This window comes from Apus apus, chromosome 4 (assembly GCF_020740795.1).
Source record: "Apus apus isolate bApuApu2 chromosome 4, bApuApu2.pri.cur, whole genome shotgun sequence".
Classification (NCBI taxonomy): Eukaryota; Metazoa; Chordata; class Aves; order Apodiformes; family Apodidae; genus Apus; species Apus apus.
In genome coordinates, this window is record NC_067285.1 from 16,620,530 (window position 1) to 16,634,759 (window position 14,230).

At 35.9% G+C, this 14,230-nt stretch overlaps 1 protein-coding gene across 9 annotated transcripts in view; it reads left to right on the forward strand.

Moving 5' to 3' along the window:
• Positions 1 to 14,230, forward strand: part of EXOC6 (exocyst complex component 6) — a 92,245-nt gene that overhangs the window by 18,400 nt on the left and 59,615 nt on the right. For all 9 annotated transcript variants that reach the window (XM_051620009.1, XM_051620001.1, XM_051620002.1 and 6 more), the window contains exons 2-8: positions 677 to 848; positions 2,125 to 2,172; positions 2,325 to 2,415; positions 3,330 to 3,375; positions 10,499 to 10,703; positions 11,858 to 12,013; positions 12,665 to 12,733. In XM_051620009.1, coding sequence (XP_051475969.1) covers positions 677 to 848; positions 2,125 to 2,172; positions 2,325 to 2,415; positions 3,330 to 3,375; positions 10,499 to 10,703; positions 11,858 to 12,013; positions 12,665 to 12,733 — 787 coding nt within the window. The remainder of the gene's footprint in view (positions 1 to 676; positions 849 to 2,124; positions 2,173 to 2,324; positions 2,416 to 3,329; positions 3,376 to 10,498; positions 10,704 to 11,857; positions 12,014 to 12,664; positions 12,734 to 14,230) is intronic.

Genomic DNA, 14,230 nt, shown 5'->3' on the forward strand with positions numbered 1-14,230 from the left:
ATAGGGGTCCTATTCAAGCAATTAATAAAATAAACCAAAAGACCTGATTTTAGCCATTCCTGAAAGCTAGATCTCATTGAGGTAGGAGGCTTAGGCATATGCGTGTCATGGTTTTTCTCTAGAAGACGTGGAGCACGGGCAGGAGCAGGCAGGAAGCAGAGGGAGTTGCCTTCTGCCAAGCACCCGGCTGCTGCTGCACAGTGCTTTGGTCCTTCTGCCTGGAAGCACTCAGCTCTGATTTAGTTGGATAACTCTGATGTTAGGGAGTACCAGAAAAGCAAATTTGTATGTTTGCACTTCTTTATATTTAGCAAAGAGTGGAATTTGATGGAAAAACGATCCGTGCTATTGGAGGTGGTCAGAGAAACTGATTCCTTTGTACTCGTATTTGAGCATTAGGGCATGAGTAACAGACCAGTGAGGCTCAGGTCAACCATGATGTAACTGGTTAAGCACCTGGATTAGTGCCATAAGAGCTGGGTTCAGTTCTCAGTTTTGTGCCATCTCTTTCTTTTAATGTTGATTTTGGTGGAGTGGATTACAAATGATGCCACTGTAACATCAAGTTTGAGTGCTTTTATTTTCTTTTTAAGAAAGAAATTTCAATAAAGATCCTTGCATACTCTTTTAACTGGGGAAAAAAGTAAACTTTGATCTTCTTACTTGTGTTTAACAGGTCTGTATATGATGACCAACCAAATGCCCACCAGAGGTTTATGGAAAAACTAGATGCCTGCATACGTAACCATGACAGGGAGATAGAAAAGATGTGCAATTTTCACCATCAGGGATTTGTGGATGCTATTACAGAACTTCTTAAAGTTAGGGCTGATGCAGAAAAATTGAAGGTAAGGAACTAGCTTTTAAAAGTTTAACGTATCATTGTCTTTGAATTTAAAAGAAGGAAGCTTTACTGAAGAGCAATAGTTTCGTGATTATTGCATAGACTCTCATGTTTGCAGCAAGTTTTTAACTAGGGAGTATTTGGGATTTGTGATTCTAGCCAGGTTGCCTGATCTAGTAGTTTACATTTACAAAGTTGAATATTTTTTTAGCTCAAATTGATTTTTTTAAAAAAGTATGTTTTCCAAAAAATGTTACTAAAATAGTTTTGCCTTTTCTAAGAGCTTTCTCAGAAGATAAAGAAGTGGTAAAACCAAAATATTTCTTACATAGGTCTTTTAAAAATCATGCATTTATATGTAAGACCTTAGAAAAAATTAAATTTTTACTAAAAAAATAAAGATACTGCAAGTATGCATGAAAAAAATTTCAGTACTCTGTAATGAGTAGGGAAATAGGTGGAGTTTGTAGTTTTCATTAGAAATGAGAACTAAGTTTTACTCCCAAATCAGAATACAGAATAGTGAATTATGAGATCCATCCCTTTTAGCTCTCTTTACACTTTTGAGAGCAAAATATGCACACCAGACAGAATGAGCATAGTTCATCAGAGGTTATGATTAAAAGAGCATTATATAAAGGATATTCAGATAACAAGAGACCAAATACAGCGTCAATGAGGTCATTGAGCATCTTTGTTCAGAAATTAATGAGATTTTTAATAAACTAGAATGTGCTTCCTTATTACGATGACCTAATGAGTCACTTACTATGTGGGAAAATCTGAGGTCGAGCTTTGCCTGCACCTGCAGCATTAAAATGTTGCTGTGGTTTGTAGATTTCCACGTTTGATGTTAATCAACCACCCAGTGTTTGCATTCAGCAAAGTATGAATGTTTAATTACCATAAAATGCAATCACCATTTCTTACAGACAATGAATGGCCCATAGAGCTCATTGAGGTTATCAAAAAGGGACCAGTGGTCAATTGGGTCAATGATTTGAATTGTTTGACAGACCTACAGAAACAAGGAAAGTTCAAAAATCCCAAGTAAATTTGAGAAGTTTGCCACAGAATCTGTTAGAAAGAACTGTCATAAGTAATTGAAGTTAACAAAAGCCCTTTGCGATCAAAAGTTCAAGTTCAAGCTGTAGAGTTAATTTGAATTTGCATTTCTTTGTTCTAAGTTTCTCATGAAGCATGATCTGATTACAAGGGTGAGCAGTCACATCAGGGCAATATATGCATATTTGTCTAACAAAGGTGAAATTATTTTTAAGGTCCAAGTTACTGATACCAACCGAAGGCTTCAGGATGCTGGGAAAGAGGTGAGAATATGGTGGTTCCTATATGGGCTTTATGAATATTTGTAGTAAATTAAATTTATATCCATAATTTAATTGTGATTTTTCTTTTTTACTTTTTTCCTTTTTTTTTTCTTCTTTTTATCTTCTTTGTTTTGTTTTGTTAAATCTCTAAGGTGATAGCCCGAACAGAGGAAATCATCCGATGTAGAGTTCAGCAAAGGAATATCACAACAGTTGTGGAAAAACTGCAGCTGTGTCTTCCAGGTAAGTGAGCTATAGCTAAATATAAAGGCAAAGCAAATAAAACAAGTAACAATAGTCAAAATGTGAAAGAATTTTCTAAGTTGTGGTCCTCAAGCATCCAGTTTAACGAAAGAATTAATGGGTTTTAAAATGATGTCCACATGTAGGTCCCGTGTCTTTTACAGTATTTGACGTAGAGCAATGATGCCACTTTGTGAGAAGACGGCAAGATGAAGAAATGGTGTGAACAGTGTAGCCACATGCAGCTTTAAATGAAATAATATTTTAATATGATGAACAGGAATTTCTTTGCTTATGACAGTGGGTATTTACTGTTTGGATTCTATGGAAAGTATTAGTGATTCTATTTCAATATTGTAGTTTTAGCGCTGTGTCATTACAGGTTGGTTTGTTTTTTTAAAAAAAAAACACAACCAACCCATGTAAGAGCTCTAAATGATGTTTCAAAAAGGTAATATCATGTGATTGCATGCAGCTCTACAAGATTTTATCCTGTTCATGATATTGGTGTATAATACATTTGAGAAGTTTTCTTTGTAAAGTTTTGTTGTTGACTTCTTATGAGTACAGTAGGTGGTACTGTTGCCATTTAATGGAGACAGGTCATAGACTGTTAATGAAGAAAAAGTTATGGTATGTCATAAATGAATTAATATGCTTGATATATATAATGTCTACTGTTTTGTTTCATCTTAATTATTTTTCACTTAAAAGCTGTTAAGAATTATTTTTTTCTCTTATCTGCATTCTAGAATTATTTTTGTTAGTTACATCACAGTTTTGTTACAGTAGGAATTTGAGAAGGTAAATTTAGCATTTTCTTTTCTATTTTATTTCGTCCTTTATGTATTTTGCTCTTTTTTTAACTAAAGCCACAATAAGATCCATGGGTTAATTTACTTGTTTTTCTACAGTGCTGGAAATGTACAGCAAACTAAAAGAGCAGATGAATGTAAAAAGGTGAGTGAACTTACTTGTATGAGTAAAATACAACTTCTGTAAATAAACTGATAGGATAGCAAACACTAATGTAGACAATCAAATATTCTAAGTCTTGTAGTTTGGTATGTAAAGTCTTCTTTTTGTAATATCTGTGTTTCAAGAATGTCACTGAAAGTGAGCAAATGTATTCAATCTAAAAACTTCAGGAACTTAGTGATTGCCATGAAAAATAATGTTTACTTAAATAAGCATGACATGCAGTGAAATTATGTTTGTAAATTGTGAAGTAGAATGTATTTTTTTTTAAATTCTTAAATCAGTTCAAGAAGTAAGAATAATAAGATCCTTAGGGAGTAAAGATCTTTGCAGAGTACATTAGTATCTGATTAATCTATCATGCTGTATTTAAATAAAATTAATAATCCAAGAAAAAAGGACATTTAAATGCATATACCTTTCTTCAGACCTATCTGATATCTCTGTCCTAATATTTTGTGTACATGGGAATAACGGAATGAAGTGCAGAAAATGTATTGCAGGTTTTTTTCTGTGACAAATTGACTTGTTAAAAAAAAGTTTAAAATAAACTTCTAGATTAACGGTTTCTAACTGGTACCTGACCAGTTGCTTCTTCCACTGTCTTCACTTTCCATCTCCTTGGAGAGCCACCCACTGCTGCTGTAGCCCCAGTATCTCCCATTCTCTCTCCATGGTAGCTTGGCCTTGCTGTAGCTGTAGTTCTGTCCCACTGGGGCTGCTGCTGCCTTGCACCTCATGTACACCCACCCCAGGAATACTGCTGCTGTTTCTTCTTCCTGATTCCTACAGCATTATTGCCACCCTTGTCCCTGACGGCTTTTCATACAGCCTCAGTCACCCCAATTGCTTTGTTTTCCCTTGCTGGATTTACAATTATTGTCATTGCTTTTGTGTTCCTTGCACCACTGCAGTGAGCTCCTGCTAACAAGTCTTCCTGGACCTGACTGTTTCCATTTGGAACTAGCTCTGCATAGGCAGGGGTCTACAGGGCTACCATGTAATCTATATTACTTTTCGACTGTCTGGATTTCTGTGGTCTGGATAGCTAACACCTGTTCCCATACTGCTGGATCTCAAAATCTTTGACAATGACCACTGTATGTGAGCAAATTGGCTCTAAAGCCTGTGTGCAGACATGTCCAAAATGTGTCAGATTTGCTATATGCATCAACTCAATCAGCATTGCAGCAAATCTGATACATCTTTGACAGTGGTATGTGTGCTACATGATACCTTTGCACACATGCTTTGTGGGAGGTCTTCTGCAGAAATATCAAAGCTTTAAGAATAATGTAATAGCTATGGCACTATGCTGTCTCTTATTACAATCAAAACTTGGTAGTTGTTGAGCCACTGTGGTAGATCACAACAGCTTGACTACTGCACACTGTTTCATCCGAAGAGAACATTGGTTTGACACCTGCTTCAAGTAGCTGGCAGCGTGTTGTGGCAGTGCTCTTGGAGCTGCTCAATGGAAAGATGTAAACAGTCCAGTGCTCTTACTACTCTGGTCGAAGAACAAGCTGCAGGGTGTGCTGTCTGAATTGCGCCTCTTCCTTCTGCAGGGTGGTCTCTAGAGTGTGCTATGTTTTGTGTGTTGAAAACATAAAAATGCTGGGATCAAGGCCTGCATTCTGCCTTTTCTTTACACTGTCAGGCAAGACAAGCAGTATCCTGGTTTCAATATTGCAAGGGAAGTTACAGTTCCTAATGTCAACACAGAGAGATCACTTACATGAGATAAAATTGTAGATGACTTTTAGCATTTTGACTCCATGTTCACTAGTAGTTTGGTGAAGTCCACTGATGGTCAATGTGCTTTCTGAGAAATTTTCAGTACTCTTTTAAAGTAAAACTAAATTTCTGTTGTTTAAGAGATTGAGATCTGAAAGTTTTCTTGTGAAAGGAGTTGCCAGACAGGAAGTCTTAAAAGTCAAAGAATGATGTACTAAATTGAGGGACTTGGACATGTCATTGTCATACCACAAAAAGATGTAAGGGAGAAGGAAGATGACATAGCTTTGATGTACCATACCTTGAAATCACGTGGAGTGCAGAAGGTTTAGACTCTGCTGCAGGCTACTGCTCCAGCTCAGGGATCTCTTTCATTAGCTACTCTACAGTTACTACTTTGCCTGTGACTCAACGATTCCCTATAATACAGCCCAGAAGTGGCACCCTGGGAACACACAGGTACTTCTAACAGTAATTTCCTTGTCACACAGCAGACAACAATTTCAGAGAGTGTATCCTTGCTTTTATCACTAAGTGATTGAGTAGTAGCAAGGACATCCATAGTATCAGTGCAAAACCTGACAGCTGGTGTGTGCAGATAAAGGGAGTTTCAAAACTGGCCTTCCTAAGTTTTGCTGTGAAGCTTTCCTGGAAAAATCAGAGAGTGGAGCATTCACAGTCCCTGTCTTAACAAAACAATAAGGTATGTTTATTTTAGGTGAAGATAGTTGTTTGTATAAAACTTTACTGAGGTTTGTTAATGGAGCAAAGCTTTCATTGATTTTTTTTAAAAAAGACCTATTTTATTTTGACTTGCTCTGCTTGCAGTCTTTTAGAATATATTTTAATTACTCCATTGTCTTGCAGTCTTGCAGTATGAGTTTCTAATGTTTAATTGAAGGAAAGAAGAAAGCATGGATTTTCTGCATTTTTGTGGGACAGATGTTTTAGGATAAGGATTGAAATTCCATTTCCTGTTCTCTGTGGTAGACATCTTTTAAGATAATGCAGAATTTTGGGTCTGGAATACATACTGGTTTATACAGATGAAGTGGAGGTTTACTGCAGAGTCCAAAAAGCCATGTATTGATAACAACTTTAAGTCCCTATGAATGTTTGAACTGATGACACAGAGGTGAAAGGCTCTGTATCATATTTATCCATTACCTGAGCCATGTATAACACAAGTTGACAAGAACTACAGCTGTGAGAGGAAGTAACAGCAGAATCTGCTCTGAACAGGCACAATTGGCTGGAAAGAGTTATGGAGGGTTTAAAGTCTTAGCTGAGGAAGCAGAAAGGGAGACATGAAGTTTCTCCACTGCTTTCCAAAACACCTGGTGGCGGCTATGCATTTAGACTGACTTACCTAAATCTTTAATTTTAAGTTGAAGATAGTATCATCACACATTTTACACATCTCATTTGCCACGGACTGTGCATTTGGATTTTGATGTGTGTCTAGAGAAAATTCCTAGGTGTTTCCAGAGATTGTGGTCCAGTTGGGAATTGTTAGAACTGATGTTTTTGCAAGTCTTCTTCCACAGTAAGTATTAGAAAAAAACACCAAACTTACCATACAATGAAAGTAATTAAATAAATGGATCTGCTAAGGTTGTTGCTGGATCTTCTCAGCTCTCCTGTGAGAAGGATTAAAGAGGGAGTACGGTCTTTCAGAGTGAGCTTTTAGTGCTGAAATACTTTGATTTGTTTTCTGACATTACTATAAGCTTTCCTCCAAACTGGGAGAAAGGCAAAATTGGTTAGTTACTGAGGTTACTATGTCTCACTGGGACAACATGCATCCTTTCTCTGAATAGACCTTCCAAACATTCAAATAGGCCTTAAGACATAAAGGATGCAAATAGGAAAACTTTATATAAGTTTCATTCTACCCATGCCTGTAAGGAAAGATGCTGGAACAACTCTTTGTTTTTTCAGTAGGGAGTTTTGGGACATTACTGTATGTTTCTTTGCTTGAAACGCTTGTGTATGAATGTGTTATTGTCAGCAAAATTCACAGCATTTGAGTTCATCTTGCTCCTGTCCTCTATAGCTTCTTGACTGCAGTAGTTTAACGTGATGGGGCTTTTTTACTAAATGACAGTATTTCTCATAACCATCTCCAGATTACACTCCACTGATGAAAATGTAAAAGTTCTCTTTGTCATTAAAACATAACTTAATACTTAGCGTACACTAAAGTAATGGTCAGTTTCTTCTTATTTTGGATTTTTTGTGTGTTGATGTTCCAAATTCTAATACAGACCTGACTGCTCTTTGCCTGTGACTTGGACATTTTGTAAAATATCTGCTCAATTACTGAAAAAGATGATGTAAAACACTAGTAGTAATCTGGGGTTCTTTGTTGTGTTTGTTAATTTTTTTTCCCAGACTCGTTCTTGCTGTTTTTAAAGTTTCCATTTCCATTTTTATCTTACAATATGACCTCTATTGTTGTTTCAACCTTGTGTCTTCAATTTCAGAGTTTACATTATAAATTTTGTGCTGGGGAACATATCTTGCATCTTACAAGATTATCTCAGAAGAGTGGATGGAGGACATATTTATATTAAAAAAATAACACTGAAGATACTTCTTTAACTCATTTGTAGACAAATGGGCTATCTTCACCTTAGATTATTGTTAATATATGACAGGAATTAATAAAGTTGTCAAAATCTTCAGCATTGAGTTAAATCTATGGAATTATGCAAAATGTACAAATACATAATTCCATGAAATGGTAGGCAAAACTTTTTATTTTAAATCCTGACCTGCAGATAACCTTCAAGTTAATAAGACTTCAGTGCTTTATCAGAACAGATGTTAAAAGGGAAAGGTCATGAGCTCCATATATATGTAATTAGTAAGGGACTCTAGAATGGATTTAAAATGGATTATGTTAATTCTGATCTTACAGACAGCAGTCAAAAACCTTTGAGATAAACTAACAGTGTTCTGATAAGCTGATCCATATAATTTAAGGAAAAAGCTTTTATATGATTTTGATGCTATTACGGTTTTATTCCCCAGAAGTCTCACCATGTGGCACTCTTATTTACTATTAAAAAAAAAAATCCCCCAAAACCACACACACAAAATCCCCAGACTCCTTATCTGCAACATTCCCATTGTCTTAAGTATGTTTTCTATAAACCAAGTGTAAAATAAGTGTAAAAAAAAAAAAAAAAAAAGCTCCTAATTTTGAAACCACTTTATGTACAGTCTTTTATATGGAATAAAAGAGAAGATTTTCCTCATCCTCCAGCTATGCTGAATTGCTAGTTTAGAAATGTTTTGATTGAGAAAATTCAAAACAATGTGTATATTTCAAAGTGAAACAAGAAGTTATGACTGAAGTATGAATACTTTGTTATTGCTTGTCTACAGAAAGGGAGCCAGCAGCTTGAATTGTATTTTAGTTTGAAAGTGTTTGCTCACTATATCTACAAAGTAAAATCCAGAAGCAAAATAAGTGGAAAGGACACTTTCCAGGTTTTCTTGAATGTGATTTTGTGCATATTCAGCTTTTCCCTTTCAAAATTATTTGGTAATTTTCCAGTACTGATTGTGTAGGACTTTCAGGAAGAAAATGGTAAGGTTATAAGATGAAAAGCTAAAAATGGATTAAGGGTATTGTTCTGTATTTATGGAAAGAAAGGGTTGGAACCAGCAGCTAGTTAAGCCAGTCAGATCTCGGTTTTTCTGCTTTTCCCATTTAAGACCACACTAGAAGTCATCAGTTCACCCCATTTTGTTCTAATAGGCCAAACTAAATGCATTTTTCCAAAAGCTTCCTTGGCTGTGTGACTTGTAAGAATACTAAGTAAAGGAAATCTGTCACATCTCCAACTAATTGCTATCCTTTTCAAGTTTAACCTCTCTTTAAAATGTTGTTGGCATCATAGATTTATTGATCATGGTCTTCCTGTTTATTGCCTTTTTACTTTAGCTGTCCATCTCGTAATTGACCCACTTCTATTTTGCTTCAATTTTTCAATAAAGTAAAAATTTTCACAAGCATTCTGCCTCAGGAGCCTGTGTGACATCTAAAAATTAAATACAGAAGGGTGTTGAATTCAGGAGCAGGCATATAGGAGCTTGACTCAGCTTTGAATGTTCAAGTGTCTACTGATTATAAGAGGAAGCATGGAAAACTGATTTTCCTCAATTAAAATTTCCTTATGTAAATGTTTTCCTAAATCAGCAGAAAGAATCAAAATTTTACGTCTGTGCTACAGGCCTGAAGTTAATAAATTATTTTAACAAGTAAGTCTTGGGCCCGCAACCCCTGTGTTCTAGGCGAGAACTGAGAGTGAGTACAGGTAAATAACTGTTGTAATAGATAGAGCTGATGTCTTACTGTTTGGTAGCTTTCTATTGTCAAAATTGTTTTAACCTTTTTTTTTTTTAATTTATTTTGGACTTAAATAACTTAACACTTAGTTTTTACATTAATATTTCTTTGAACTCATTGTCTCTTATATAAAATTTCACAATATAGGTATGAATGTACTGTATAACATCTGCATAGTGTATGGACACGAGAGGAAGTATTTCTTGGAGGTTTTTTTTTTCCCCCTCTCTGGCCATATCTTCCATATTTCTGCTACAAATAGTCTATAGGCTAACAAAACATGGAAGAATACAGAAAAATATGGAGTCTTTGTTCTGTTTTGGTTTTTTTTTAAACCCTCTGACCTAAGTGCTTGTTCAGAGGAGTTGTTTTCTCAGCGGCATATAATGTATTTTGTCAGGAGAGTAAATAGATTATTGGCTTACAGCAAAATATGATACACTGCTGGAAAAAGTACTGCTAGAGTTAAGTGTATACATGTGTTTTTCAGCTAAGGGTGATGGAAAGAGGCTGTGTGTGGATATGTGTATATGTTCACATATACCTAAAGAAGGCAGATACATACAGGCACAATTTTCAAAGATTTGTTTTCATTGTTTGGTGCATATACTGCAATGTTGGGTGACTGGCAGTTTCTGTTTCAGAAAAAAAGACTTACAAAAAACCCTAGTAAATTTGGTCTAGAAGGGGAGATAATTGTTGTGACTCTAGTGCCTCCATTCTGCAGGGTGCTCTGTGTGACATTAGGACTGTGTTGATCAGAACAGCTAGTACTATAGAAGCCTACTTAAAATTTTGACTTGCTAAGTCACTCTGACAGTCCGCTGTTGTCTTTTTCTAAACTAAAGCATTATATGGATGACCTTTTTTTTCTTAATTTTTCTTAGAGTAATTTTATTAGATGTATATTGGTTGCATGCATTACATTGATATCCTGTATTTGATAAACAAAGTATTTTATTAAGGTTGTGTAAGAAGCTACGTAATTTGATTTTTATCTCTTTGTAGATACTATTCTGCTTTAAAAACAATGGAACAGCTAGAAAACCTGTATCTTCCTAGAGTCAGCCAATACCGGTTTTGTCAGATAATGATAGAAAATCTTCCAAAACTGCGTGAAGAAATAAAAGAAATATCCATGTCAGATCTCAAGGATTTCTTAGAGAGTATTCGGAAGCATTCTGACAGAATTGGGGAAACTGCCATGAAGCAGGTAAGCTGACCTAACACGATGACTTCAATCCTGTTACCTACTGAAAATCTCAGTGTCAGTAGTCTCAGGTTAGCCTTAAAGATTTGCCTAAGGTTTACAGTCATCACATAGACCTTTGAGTGAAGATGGAGAGCTGTGAAATGCTTGCTAACATCTTGGGTAGTTTCTTCTCCTGGACAGAAAGTTGTCAATGCTAGTGGTCCCTGGCTAACACAGGAAGCAGTGCTGTGACACCTCACTAGCATCAAACTTTCCAAATTTGTATCTGTATCCTGTACAAGAAGTATTTTGCTCCCTGGTAAAGGACAGAGAAATGCTGCATATCTCAAGTTGCAACAAATTGTGAAATACTTTGAACAGTCAACTCCTAGACAGTCTCATTCAGCAGCTACTACACATAGAGAAAGAGCAGCCTATCTGGCCAGCCAGCAGGGGTGAATAAGGCTAAAACAAGTGTTGAGATAACTGCCTCGTTCTTGCTTAAGTACAACTAATACAGAGGACTGAGGTGAGAGCCAGGAGGAGACTAGGACAGCTGGTGCCCTTCCCTGTTCATCACAAAATAATCTGCTTCAAAGCACTGGTACTGGGCAAACTTTAAAACATTTAATGCTTTTAAAATTCATTTCAAGAGTAAGTACATTTTTCACATGATTTTTTGTTGGGTAGAGTTCAGGCTGGGTTGCCATTTTGTCATCTAAGGTTCTTGTAAAATGCGGCATTGATTATTATAAATGAAACTTAATTGCAAGGTTACACTGTACTACCTTGTTGCATTTTTTTCAGTGGTAAGCATTTGGCTTTTGCAGCTGACTGCTCACTAAGACTTAACTGAAGATGGCAAACAAATAGCTTGAAAGCCTGTGATAACTATACTTCATTTAAACATTGTTTCTCTGTTTGCAGTTTATGATCAGGAAAATTGCAGATTACTTTTTTTTGCCTACCTTTTAAACTGCATTCTGGAGATTAAGGAAAAAAAATATACAGCAATTAGCTCTTGAACTCATTTGTTATCCCAGATCGATTAAGGACAACATCATTGGTGTAGGCTGAGAACATGCATCTTGCAGTTCTACTGACCTGTGTTCAATAGCACCACCTGTTTTTCATGTTATAGCATATACTCTTACTTGTTACTACTTCCAAAACAGGCGCAGCAGCAGAAAACCTTTAGCACTGCTCTTCAAAAACAAAATAATGTGAGCTATGGTCGGAGCACGCATTTAGGCAGAAACAGAATTTTGGAATCGAAGAATGAAGTTACGTTGAAACGAACATTTGAAGAAGATGATGAACATGAAGAAGAGGTAACTTTATACTGAATCAGTGTGTCTTATTTAAAGATATGCAGTATGCTCTCTGTAGATAGTCAATGTTAGTTTGAGAGAACCAGAGAACACCTTCAAGCCACAGCAGTTCAAATCAGTTTATTAGGGGGAAAAAATAGTGCCAGGGTATGACTTATATTAGTTCTAGTGTTAGCATCATGTTTGGGGACATTAGATTCAATAGAACTTGTAATTATTCTGGAAATCATTTGCAGTTTACATGCTATGTTACCTACCCACTGTAAATAGTACGTGGCCCCCTGGAATATTCTGTTATTGCTAAAGCCAGCGTTTCTGTGTTGAGGACATCAGCTTGTGTTAGATCTCTTTCAGCTATCAAATATTCAGTATTCATAAATTGAATAGAAGAATGAATATTTATTCCTTTAAATCTGATGTTTGGAAAACACAGTGAAAGGAGTCTGGTCTTGTAACACACATAAAATCTAGTACTGAAGTACAGGGGGAGAGGAGAGTTGAGCAATTAATTTACTCTTTTGTGACAGAACCCATAAATTTTTGGGTTCTTATTAAGTGGGCAAGTTCTTTTGGTAATGTATTACATTTTACAGGTTATATGTTTCTTATGGTCTATATAGTTTTCTTTTTCCTTTTCCTTTTCTTCTTCAGGTTTTAACTGCCCAAGATCTTGTAGACTTTTCTCCAGTTTATAGGTGTTTGCACATCTACTCAGTTTTGGTATGTATTAACATGACCTCAAAAAGGTATTTTACTTTTTGAAGAGGAAAGGTAATTTTTTTTTTTTTTTCATATTCTTCATAGTTCCCAAGCAAGTAAGCAAGCATTTTGCCTCTAGTAGTGGTAGTTCTGGATAAACCAGCTGAGATGAGTGGAGTGTGGATACTCAGGGCACAACTGCATGTTTTACTTTATATGCATAATAAAGAACACACAGCAAGACATTAATTACATAAGTGTTCTTCAGAATTTATGTAAAATAAGCTTTTCTGCCTCTGTAGTGGTATCGGCCATTATGCCGTTCTAAGTGTTCATGTTGCCCAAATGTTTGTGGGGATATGATTGATATTACAAAACATAGGAGTAATCAGTCTGAATCTTGTGGAAATGAGAACAGTAAAGCAGAATAGCAAGGAAAAACTGAAGGTTGTGACAGTCTGCGCAGGCAGATTAGACTGGATTCAGTGGCAGAGACACAATAGCCCATTATAGCTGCTGTAAGAGATACAATGCACAGGCTAACAAGGACAAAAACTTTTTTGAGGAAAGTTGGTAACAACTTGTTATTTTCTCACCCTATGTCTCAGCTAATTTTGAAATCAGATTACTTGCAGAATAAGTTCAGTCATTCAGGCTCAGTTATCTACTTGTTATGGAATCCTGCAGTTGTGTAATGTGGAAGCTTTCAAGATATTTCATTATCTTGAAATAATGTTTAAAGTGTTACTTTACTGTTACTTTATTTTTTTTTTGTTAAAAAAGAAGGAATCTGCACAAAAGCATCAGTAATTACATCAGTGAAAAGAATAGGAGGGACAAGAAGATAGGCTGCCAAAACTATTAAAAAAGAGTGGTCTATTTCTTTTACAGAGGAAATAAGCGTGAAATAACATGTAAAAGAAATGTGTAAAGTTATATGCACCAGTTGACAACATCTGCTTATTATTCGTTTAGCGTAATAAAAGAACAGGAAATAAAATTGATAGATAATATTTAAAAGTGATATGTAATTAAATTTTTGACTTTGACAAGGATCCTGACGTTGGATCCTCAAAACAAGGCTGTGCTCTTTGTGTTTGCACAGAAAGTTTGCTAGCTTCCAAGTTTACTGCAGACAGAAAAGAAAAAAAACAAGTGCTCTCTGATATCAAAAGCCCTTAGCCCCTTAGAAGAAGGGTTGTTGATGTCTTCATAATAGGGCTTCTGTCTTTCCTGCCAACATAATCTAATTAATAAGCTATGGTGGCCTTATCAAGAGTTGTGCATTAACCACTTCTTGGAGTCCTTCTTGTTGCCCTCCTGTTGTGCACCATCTCTTTTGGAGTCTAAAGAGCTTCACGGCAGCAAGGGAGGGAAGTGGCTATTACATTGCTGTATCAAGGACTTATCTCACAGAAGATGTCACCTTCTTAGTGAATTCTCTGCTACAAAACAGTAGAAAATATTATATTTTTCACACGGTACTAAAGTTTTCCACTCTGCTTCTTTATACTGAAG